The 11,907-nt window shown below is 31.3% G+C and overlaps 1 protein-coding gene across 1 annotated transcript; it reads left to right on the forward strand.

Moving 5' to 3' along the window:
• The first annotated feature begins 4,099 nt into the window (after positions 1 to 4,099).
• On the forward strand, positions 4,100 to 11,571 carry LOC130654486 (uncharacterized). Its single transcript, XM_057457077.1, has 2 exons — positions 4,100 to 4,255; positions 10,333 to 11,571. The coding sequence occupies exon 2, from the start codon at positions 10,350 to 10,352 to the stop codon at positions 11,103 to 11,105; it is 756 nt and encodes a 251-aa protein (XP_057313060.1). The 5' UTR covers positions 4,100 to 4,255; positions 10,333 to 10,349; the 3' UTR covers positions 11,106 to 11,571.
• The last annotated feature ends 336 nt before the right edge of the window (positions 11,572 to 11,907 follow it).

Raw genomic sequence — 11,907 nt, forward strand, 5'->3', positions numbered from 1 at the left:
CTTTTAAGTAACGTTTATCATATTACTGTTTGAAACAAGTCACAGGATATCTGTCCATATTTGTAGGGGATATTGTGTAGTGGTAGCGCATTTAACTTAATCCCGAGGCTTTAGGTTCGAATCCCCACTCAGGCACCCTTTGAATGCAGTGTTGTCAGCCCATTTAGTGCCACCTACTGACCGCTAACGGGTTTGTGTGGCAAACAAGCTAGTTAGAACAATGTTCTACGTATCGCTGGCGGTAATGTAGTACAGTTACCCCGTTAAAGGGGATGAAGAACTGGCCGTTAAAATGGAAGGAAGGTTATTAAAAGTTCCCGTTGCGAATTTACTTACTAACTTGTTTACGAAACGAAAGTAATATAATTGAGATAAGATGACGACGTAATCTTATCAGTAAATGCAATAATCAGTTTACAAACAACTTTTTGTCGATCCAGATTACAAAATCCAAAGCCAGGGCAACTTGGGTAAACAGAGACAAGACATTCTATTTCAACCGCTTTAATTAAGAAGTCGATTCTATGATGCATGGTAAACTATCCCATGAGAAATAAAAATACAGCAAAACAGAAACAAGTCCTGCCGATTTGTCAAGAGAAAGTTAAAAGGTTGCTTCGAGTAACATCTAAGGCCTTGACAAGTGTCTAATAGATAAATATAAAAGCTCAATAAGTTAAAAGTATTCTGATATGCAGCAAAGCATGTTAAAATCCGACAATAATCTGCCCTCAAAATACCGAATAAAGATAGAAATATCAATAAACACAAGACGTAAAGATATCAGAGGGAAAAAAAATCTACATATAAAACACATGAAATTACAAACTACCATGTACCATGTTCTCTATAACCTAATAAAGTAACTGGGAAATTAACATAAGTACGCGAAATTATCATTAAGGGTAGATTAGGGAAAAAATCTAGAATTTGTTTTATTTAGACTCGATTTTAAAGTTTTTTCTTCACGTGCATGGCTTTACGGGAAAGAATTTCAAAGCACATGACGTCATTAACCGCACTCAAGCCAGCATCAAATGGGTTGAGATTTGTTCAAGTATTTTTAAACAAAGCGCGATATGTTAACTTTTCCTGTTAGAAATATAAAACAAAACTTTCAAGTTGTTGACTTTTGTTCTATGAAATATCAAAAGAGCATTTTAGGTTAACTTCCCCGCTTTTAGGGATTTAACACCATACAATATGCTTTTACATGAGTTACTTAACGTATGAGTTTTTTTATGTAAACCGTTGTTTACATAAAAAAACTCATACTTCTTTCATTCTTATTACCTGTTAGAAAAAGTAGTCACTTCTCGCAATTTAAATGACAACAATAAGTCAGGAAGGAAAAGCAAAGGGAAAACAAAAAAATGAAAAACACAGAGCAACAAGAAACAAAACAACAACAACAACAACAACAAAATCTCACAACAGACTGCAAGGTGTTGCTTCACGGTGACTAGTGTTAAATCCGAAACATGTGGTAAACAAAGGCAATGTTCATGCGTCAGCGAAAGTTGTCTGACCTAGTGTTCGTAATTTAAAAAGATTTCTGAGCCAATTAATTGGTATATGAAGACTAAGTGGTGAAACAAAAGCTATTTTAACAAGTTATTTATAGACCTGCGTAGAAATGCTTAAATTTTAAATTTTTGACACGGATGTCAGCATTAGACTTTTTTCTATATAAGTATGCGTTTGGTTCTTCCATAAACCAATCTATGGTGTTTTTTTTGCAATGTGTAAAAAACGTTTTTTAGTAATATTAAACTACAAATTGTGCCTTTTTAATCTCCACACATAAATTAAAATCTCTTGTAACATGATTCGTACCGAGACTACAAGCAATTTAATTTTTCATTGACATAATGATCCAGCTTATCAACTCCAAAACAAGACATCACTTAATCACCAAATATAGAGATTGTACAAAAAATAATACAACCTATTTTAATTCCTCAAACAGAAAAATCAAAGTATACACGCTTATTTTATTTCTTAAAAAAATTATTTTTAAAAAACATATTAAGGCTTTGCTTAAAAATTCGAGCTTTTAATAAAAAAAATGAATGAATGAATGAATGAATGAATGAAAAAATTAAAGTTAGTAATAGTTACGATACAACATATATCTGTACAGACATTGCACAAAAAATGTTGCTCAATAATTACAGAGTTGAAAGGGTACAGAGTTCAACAAATCAAAAGGGAAATGTAAATCAAAACTGACAAAAGACATATGTTATAGAACTACTTTCACGTATTCTGCTGCTTATCCTTTTTACATTGAATTTAACTCCTGCAAAAAAAAAACTATCTGGCCATATTTTAACACTGAAGTCTTAGATATCATTTAAGATAGTTTGCTCCGTTTTAAACAAAAAACAGTATTTTTAGTGCAGCAACATTTGCAGCAAGATTAATTTAACCAATCATTTTTTACGATTTCTGTATGAATTAGATTAAAGATTAGGTTCAATTAGACACACAAATATTAAGAAGTACAACGCCACGTTGTTAAGGCGTGCTATTTGTTTTTTTTTTTTGTCTGAAAAATATCCACTTTGCTTTCACCATGCTGCTTACTTATATACACTGCATCTTACCAACAGGAAGTAACATTCAATCAGACAACTTTTGTTACTTTTTTATGGATGGCTTTCTAAGCTAATGAGGTATTAATTCAAAATATTGGTTACACGCAATCTCCTATCAGAGACCAACAATATGAAATGTACTTAAAAATGCATCGAAGAGTGCACACTTTGATTGACTAAAATAAATCTCCTAGAAATGAATTTGATACTTATAAATTCTTATAGAAACGCATATGCTTGTGGCAGATACATGGCACCGTCAAGTTCATGCACTACTTGAGTGGTAATGTTTTTGAGTTGTCTTAGACTTACAAAGAATTTATGTACGGTATAAATACACAAACAAACAAACAAACAAACAAACAAACAAACAAACAAACAAACAAACAAACAAACAAACAAACAAACAAACAAACAAACAAACAAACAAACAAACAAACAAACAAACAAACAAACAAACAAACAAACAAACAAACAAACAAACAAACAAACAAACAAACAAACAAACAAACAAACAAACAAACAAACAAACAAACAAACAAACAAACAAACAAACAAACAAACAAACAAACAAACAAACAAACAAAAGCTCCGATTGCATCAACGCCCACGACGTGCTTAATGAAAAGTCACAATAAACAATGGGGTCTGTTGTCGATGTAGTGTGCAATGCATACTTCATATTAAATCTCCTCTATGCTAATTAATTTTTACAATATAAAAAACATGGGATTACATTTGGCGTTATATTTTCAGACATTTGATCAATTCTTAACATTCAGCGAGACAGATTACCCGCCTTAATTTAGAAAACATGACAGTAACCGTCCTGTTGATAAGAAACCGGCAAATTATAATTATTCAATGTTAGTTAGTTAGTTAATGTTACTCTTAGTGCAAGAAAAAGAAAACAGAACAGAAAAGTAACTCAATCATTGCTTAATCCTTATTGAAGTTAAATTTGCAAAGGATAAAAAAACTTTTGGAATCAGAATCGTGTGCACAACTTTATGAAAAATGGGTTTTTAGCCATTTTTCGAAATGACAAAACAGCATCGCTTAAAAAATGCTTTGCAAGCTACAAGGCTTCAAAAGTTCTACTCAGGCAAATGCTCAGTCGCAATATTTACGATGTCCGCATTAAGGAAAAATTAACGCGACTGTCCTAGGTCCGTTGCGAATATTGAGAAGTAATCTTTGATCGGTTAAAATGCACGGGTCTTTTCAAAAAAGTTGTGAATCATTGTTTGTGGGTATGATCTTTAAAATTAAGCATTTATTCTTGAATATATCTTGCTAATTTAGACTCTTTCTTGATTTCATATAAGAAAAGAATGTTCCGAAGCTTTTAGGCTTATGTCGGAAATTATTTGCTGTCAACTAATGACATTGTAAAGCCAATTTTACAGGTTTTTTTAATATCGGATCAGTTCAAATAGTAATTTAATATCTTTTGTGAAGTAATTAGAAGGCATACTGCGCTCCCTTTTTTTTAATACCAGCAATTATATTTGTAATTCTGCTATTGCCAACTTTATTATTTTAAAAGAAAAACAAAACAGATGTTTTGTCATGTTATCAGAGAAAAGAGCTGACGCTACACACTCGGTACTTGGTTTGCAAACATTGTTAAATCAAAAATACAAAAGTACAAGGTAAGACTTTATGAAACAATATATCCGTGCAAAGAAAATGTGAAGGCATTGTTTTTGTTAAGATTTACAAACAATTTTTTTCCTAATGTTGGAATTTGAACCTTAAACATTCCGGCCGGTTGATTCCAGAAACTTCTGAAAAAAGGAACTGTGCAGAAAGCAATATTCCAAAAAGTTTGCTTTTGTTTAATGGCTGTTTAATATCATCTGAAATCATTTACACAAAGTATATGATGCCATACGTTTACAAAATTGCTAGATTTTCGAAAAGCTGGAAATACGGAAGCATAAAACTATTTCTGTGAGAACTCATCGTAAAGGCATAGTAAGTTCTGAGAAAACTGCGCAATACCTAGTTTATTTGCATTAGCGGAAATTACAAAGCGATATATTTTTGCAGTGTGATTGGCAAAGCGATAATTACCAAAAATAAGAAATTATAAAAACCAAAACGAAAAGACGGATTTTGCTTTCTGTTGTTTTTTTAAAAAAAATCTTGTATGCCATGCTGCATGGTTATGATACTGAAATGGTAAGCTTAGACAAGATAATAAATCTCTTAAGTGTTATCGTTGAAAATAGTTTCTTGAACTGTCAGCTCTCGTACGGTACACAGATACTTATGATACTGAGTTCTTATATTCATCTATTAGGCACCTACTTACCGAATGTTTAGGTCCCATACCACTCAGAGTCTTAGACATTGACCATTACTGGAAACTACCCTTAAAAATTTCTGTAAAATCCCTACAATCACGGAAGTATAAAAACTTTTGTTAGGGTTATTTTTAATACTTGAAACTTACAACACAACCTTTTGTGGGATTCATTTTGAACACAAGATTAACCTGTTTTCACAAATTTTTCGGATTTTAAGCGAAATTTGTTAAATAAATTTTATTTGGCTATTAAAAACTTTAAAGAGAATGTTAAAAATCGCCTTAGAACAAAAATAATTTATTTGGTGGTATTTTGGACACATAGTTGTATATTTGACAAACTTCAAGCTTCAGATTGCGTAAGAAGAGAAGTGCTGACATTAGCAAAATTTCTTTTGTTTCTTTTGTGAGTGTGTGTGCCAAGTTTATTTAAATGTGAAAGACGTAAAGCTCGGGGGACGGAATTCCTAGATAATATCTTACTGCAATAGTAAAGAAGAAAATATATATTTAGACCTCACTCTAATTGAGAAAACAATTAAACACTGTTACACTGTTAGTTAACTTAGTCGTGACAAAGGTTAGTGCAGGTGTATAGCTAAACACTAGAAATTTATATGAGAAACTACCTACCTACCTATGAGAAACTAACTACCTACCTCTATGGTATGATAGCTAGCCACCTTTAAAAGTACATGTGTTTGATTAGGCGAGAATAATTGCAAGATTAATTAGAATGCGCGTACCCTAATATCGTCTAATTAAAGAATTACCATTTAGATTCCGGACCTTTAACTAACAAGATATCCAGTAGAGTATAGTTAACTATTTCGGAATTGGTGTGGATCTGCTTGTAAAAGAAAAAGAATATTATCTGAACACGTGATAGGGTAGAATAGGCCGCATAATAACTTTAACCTTTCTATTAAAAACCTTTGGATATAATGGATCTTTAGTTTTCTAAAAATAGGTCTTTCGAATTTATCTATGCTGAAACACTCACCATTTTGCATTGGAGACAATACTAAATGTTGTCCAATTCGGCCTGTCGGTAAACCCCTGTGGTAAACACTGTATTTTTCACTCAGTCAGTATGCTATACTCGTACCAATCATGTTCTACAACTTTCAAGTGAATTCACAATATAATGGAGAAAAAAGTGTAAGGAAAACGCAGTAGTTCAGTTGAAGGGTAAGTACCATAGCGATAAATAGTTAAGATTTCTGAGTTTTTAGCAACGTTGTTGTTATTAAAAGAATTTTAAAATCTGTTGTGCATGCATATTGTTCCGTTGATTGATGACACAAAAAGACAAAACACTGGGAGCAACATTTGCATGCTGCGGTTTATTATGAGCGAAGCAATTAACAAATAAATAAGCTTTAAGACCTCAACTATAATGCGTGGGAGATATCAATTGAAAACATTTGTGGCTTTAAGGAAGAGAGATGCAGACGTTCGAAATGGTGGAATAAAAAAATACTTCTTTATTTCTGTTTTTTTTCTGTTAATTTGTATTTGTTTCAGATTTTGTGAACCACGCTTGTACAGAGGTGATCAGAAGGTGGGGTATACCGTTGAAAGTTTGTCAAGAATAAATCTAATTTATTTTAATAAGAACTTTCATACATATTTTTATTTTTAAAACATTTTTCTTCAATGTGCATTAGTTTTAAAGCTTTTTTTGACTATGCCACGCAACTCAATCAAAAACTGACATAGAAAATATGGGCTGTCTATTCAGACGAATCCCAGGCTGTACACATAACCCATTCTTTCTCTCTCTCTCTTTCTCTCCTATTAAGAAGAGATTAGTTTATTGTAGTCATTACATCGGTTACCTCGAAGCTTAGACAAAGATAGACAGAACCAATTCCAAGCATATTTTAAAAATAAAAAAATTCGCTATTCGCAGCACAAAACTATAGCAAGCACTGTCTAGGTACATCTAGAAAGTAGGTAGGCCTTAGATCAGATCAAACAATTAATTTTTTCCTTCATTGCGTTCATGAATTGCATGATTTGATTAAAACTCCCCTGGAGAGTATTCTAAAAAAGTACTATCAATAATTAAGATGAGATCGTAATAAAATATTGTTATGAGTCGTTTAAGATATCCGAAATCCGTCAAAGCGGCATTTTATTATAATTAATTTAATTGATGCATTCTGCATGTATTTTTGATTTCCGCGCACCGTAACGCGAGGCAGGATCTTTGAGGGAGATAGATTAAGAGATTAAGAGCTAGCCTGGACGTATGTGGTTGTGATATTTAGGATAAAACATTTGCGCGGACCCTGGTCATATTATTCGTACGTTAATAATCTGTTGTTATTATTTTTTTTGGATTATTTTTGATATTGTTTGTAAAACCATTGCAAAGCTCCGTTTTGTTTTCAACTAATCCCCACGAGTAGTCTCCGTTCCTTGGCTAAATTATAGTCGCTTTGGACTATGACCAAAAGCACTTTGAACTCTGGTTGAACTGAATTGTGCCTTGGATGTTGGGAATTTCTTGTTGGTGGGAATTCCAGGGTAGTTTATATTTATAGTATACTTGATATGGTCTTATCACACATATGATCATCATATGATCACTGAGAAAAAATCTAAATTGCCGACGAAAAACATAAGTTTGCCGACATATAATAGTTTATGTCGGCATTTTTTTGCTGACGTGAAGTAAATTGAAGTAGAAAGTAGAAAGGCTGACGTTTGACTTTATATAATTAGGGTTTACTGGGGTTCACATTTTTTATAGAACCTAGTTTATAAGATCGTTGAGGTTTTGTCAGAAACTAAGAACATACTAAGAATGTAGTCAGCCTATATACCTTCATAGACTATAAGAACAAAATAATGAGTCTACAATTGCTAAAATACAATTAAAGAACACTCGAGGGGCTGAGAAAGCTTAAAAAATAAGAACATCTAGCCTCAGCTGAAATTTAGACGTTCTTATAAGAAACGTGACCCTATTAAGACGAAAGCAGTGAGAAATTGATATTTCATTGAAATTTTGAAGGAGTATAACTAAAAAAGTCAAAATATTTTCACAAATAGGCATAATTCTGGAATTAGTCTTTTTTACATGTAAAATATGTTGTGAACGCTTTTTATAAGAAAGTCCTGTTTAACGAATAGCCATTGTAAAATATGGAAGTGCCTGAAAGACAGTTAATAATAAAAATAAATAAATAAACCTGTTCAAATCCATACAAGAAAAGCAACCCCGAAATGGCAATTTGCACTAACAAGTTTCGCACTACGCAAAAAAGAATTGATTAACACTAATGCAAATTGAATGAGTTGGTTACATGCTTAAATAATGCTAAAGTATCCCACGAAAACCCACTTCCTAGCAATGTTTTACTCAAAATGATAAAATAATTATGCATCTGCTTTATAAAGACAGTATATCTTTTGCATCACATAAACTATTGATTTGTCTCTTTTTATTAAATGCCCTCTTCAAATTATTAAAGTGCCAAGAGACAATGATTTAATAGTAATCTGGTGTGTACTCAGTTTGTGCAAGAATGGTATTCTTGTTCCTCATTTAAATAAAAAGTTTTTTTAGATTGGTCTTTATGAAAAATACTGAAAGATTTAATGAACTTGTTCAGAAGTTCAATTTTACATAAAAGAATTTGTATCATAGAATTTCCAAAATTTTCTACATCAATTTTAATAACATCGGCTTAAAGCTTTTATTATTTTTTTTAGAATACTATATAATAAAATATTTTAATTTTTTTAATATATTGACATTCTTTTTTATAAAAACATTAAAATGCAAGAAGGCCTTGCAATGTTTAACGTTTTCAAAATGCAGCTTGTCGGTTAATTAAGCTGGGGCGCTTATTAAATTAAAAGAAAACACGCTCACTTTGAACTGACTTTTGACGAGACCTAATTATGACAATTTTGGAAATCAAAACTTGCATTGGCAATCGTCAAATACATTTGAACAGAAACTGGTTATTTATAAAATTCTCGAACAATCGCCTTCTGATTACTGTGCGACAAAAACAGTGTCCTTTTATTGTTTTGAGAAAATATTTTTACTCACCCAAACCATTCCATGCCTAACAAATATTTTATTCTTGGGCTATTTAAGAAAATAAGGTATGTGAAAACGCTCGTCTTGTGCTTATTGGTCAATTTAGAATCGTGGTTTCTATGCTGATAGCGGAAATCTTCAAGCCATCGTGTGTTTTGTTATTTTTGAGAGAGAAAGTTAACGTTAAAAAAATGGCTGTAAAATAAATCAGAAAATGTATGTCTTTTATTGTGACTGAATTATCTTTTTACTTTTTAACTCTTATAAATGAACTCCGTTGTGAATAAAACGCTAACAATCAAAAGAAAACATAATTAATATTATTATCGTTCTATTATTAAATTATTTGTTTCTTATTTTTTAACTTGCACGCGTCATAATGAAAAGACAATCGGCTTTAAACTTTATTAAGGTGAACTATTTCGAAAGAGTTGAATTGAATAAAACAGAAAAGTTCCTATGCATGTTATAATTGATGGTGGGCAGAAAGACATGTGATAATTAAATATTTCCTCATTCAGTTCAATGCTTGAAGCGTTATCAGGAGGCTGTGTGAATTAGATGGAATAAACTTCCTTATTAACTTCCTTATCAACTTCCTGACAGGGAATGTAAAATATAACAATATAAATCGTCACTCTTTTATATTAATATAATCATTTTGCACTTTGTTTTTTATGTCTTGTACATATGAAAAATATTTTTGTAACGAACTAAATCGTGTTTCATGCCTTACAATAATCTAAAATTTTTAAGATATGTAAAAGCTTAGAAAAAAGTTGGATTATACTAAAAAAGAGTGCTTAATTAAATAAGAATAGCATTTGTATATATAACAAGGATTTCGTTAGGAAATTCTAGATGAACGTCACGATAGTAAAATTCGCCAATTTGTTTGGACAGAAAGCTGCACACATACATCAGAGTCTTTATTTTAGCTTAAACTTAATGAGTTTGAAAATTTGGGCGATGCTTGTAATGTGTTTAATCCATTATCAAAGTTATTGTTCTTTTAACTAAATTTTAGCATAATCACCTGTTCTCTTTCCATTACGAGTCTTATTGTGGTAAAATTAATTATAGCGCAAAAAAGTTCAGGATTTAAGGACGCAGACAAAATGATTATTAACTGGTAGTAACAATCATTTGTAAATAAAAAACAGGGCCATTATCACCATTGTCATCTTAAAATTGCCAATAGGACAGCTTAATAAAATTAAAAGATTACGGGATATATAAATTAATTTGAATTGAACGACTGATAAAGTTGTTTTGAATCAAAACAAGAAATTTGTTTGTAACTGAACGTGCTGTGTCAACCTTGGCAAAAATTTAATATTAAATTTAAATTTTAGTGCTATAAAAGAGAATAATGGTGCAGAAGATATTGATTTATTTTGTGATGGCTATGGTTCCATCAGTTCAAAGTGGAGTAATTCAAAATTCCAATATCGCTTGGCTTAAAGATCAACATTGGCCAGAAACACATCTTACTGAACAGTTGGAGCTGGAAAAAGACGAGTTTGAAATATCGAGGGAGGAAAAATTTCAACTAATAATGTATTTACCGAACACATCTGAGAAAAACTATTGCAAAGCAATTTATAAAGCGATTGAAAAGAATGTAGAACTGGAAAGTATTGAGACGATTCAACTGTTTCGACATGAGAAATCATGTATTGGAGATAGTTATCTACCTAAATCTCCGAAAATTTTCCTTCATGAAATTCGCCATGATCAAGTTAATATGACATTTATTTACATCATGAAATTTATTGCCAAAGAATGTGAGAATAAGAATGTGATCCTTGCCAGAGCAAACATGTATTTTACGACTGGTATAAATATTTTTACGCATGATGGCATCCAAAAGGGTGAAGTGTACACTCTAAAGATTCGACATCCAAAAACAAAACGTCAAACGGATGCATATTACGGAACTCATTATGCTTTTGTGTTTAAAGGACAATGGGACACATCTGATGATTATCCACAAAATCTGGAAGGTTTGATATTTGAGTTAGACTCGCGAAAACTTGACAATGAAGAAGTCTTGAAGAAGATGTTTGGAACAAGCTTGGGGATGAGTTTACGTTCATCAAATGTCAACGCTATTTGCTTGCATTGAAGCTGCAAGAGTTGTTGAACATGTACATGTAAATACTGTCAACAGTTACTCCGTAACAGTGAATTTAGTAAAAACAATTAAAAGTAGATACTTTTATTATTTGTTTCTTAAGTATAAAATAATTATTTTTCATCAGAAGTGTATATAGCTATCCAAATTATCTAATATCGTTGTTCTTCAAAAACGGCTGATTCATAAATTTTTTTATATTTTGACTGATTAAAGAATTTGTCGATGAGAAACGATTAAAACTACTGTATATTTTTCTTTAAATCTAAAAGATTTCTTTTATTAAAAATTATTCAGCGAAAGGCAAAAAATACATGTTAGAAGACAAATTAAAAAGGGGTGTAATTATGTTAATTTTTAGGTAATAGGAGCATCACAAGATGCTTTTATATTCCAGCGTTGTACAGATTTTATATCCGTGTAAAAATTATTTTCAAATAAACGTATCTCACTTTAAGATGTTATTTATTTTTCACAAGAAAGGTTTAACATCTTTTCACAGTTTTGCTATTGAGTTACTCTTTAATCATATTTACGTATAATTACATAATTACCAATTTTTACTTAATGCTGAAGGTGTTAAAAATTCCTAAAAATTGTGTGTTAAAGGAAATATATTTATTTGTGAATATGTTTCTTCCTTACCTTTAAGGAAAAGAAAAAAAATTACGTTAAGTAGACTTGGCCATGGAAATTTGACGATGCATTGAGACAATGTTTAAAAACTTGCAATATCAGTCACACATGTTTATTCCCCAGTAACTAGCATGTTAAAATTTGAAGTTCTATCAGC

This window comes from Hydractinia symbiolongicarpus, chromosome 8 (genome assembly GCF_029227915.1).
Source record: "Hydractinia symbiolongicarpus strain clone_291-10 chromosome 8, HSymV2.1, whole genome shotgun sequence".
NCBI classification, from domain to species: domain Eukaryota; kingdom Metazoa; phylum Cnidaria; class Hydrozoa; order Anthoathecata; family Hydractiniidae; genus Hydractinia; species Hydractinia symbiolongicarpus.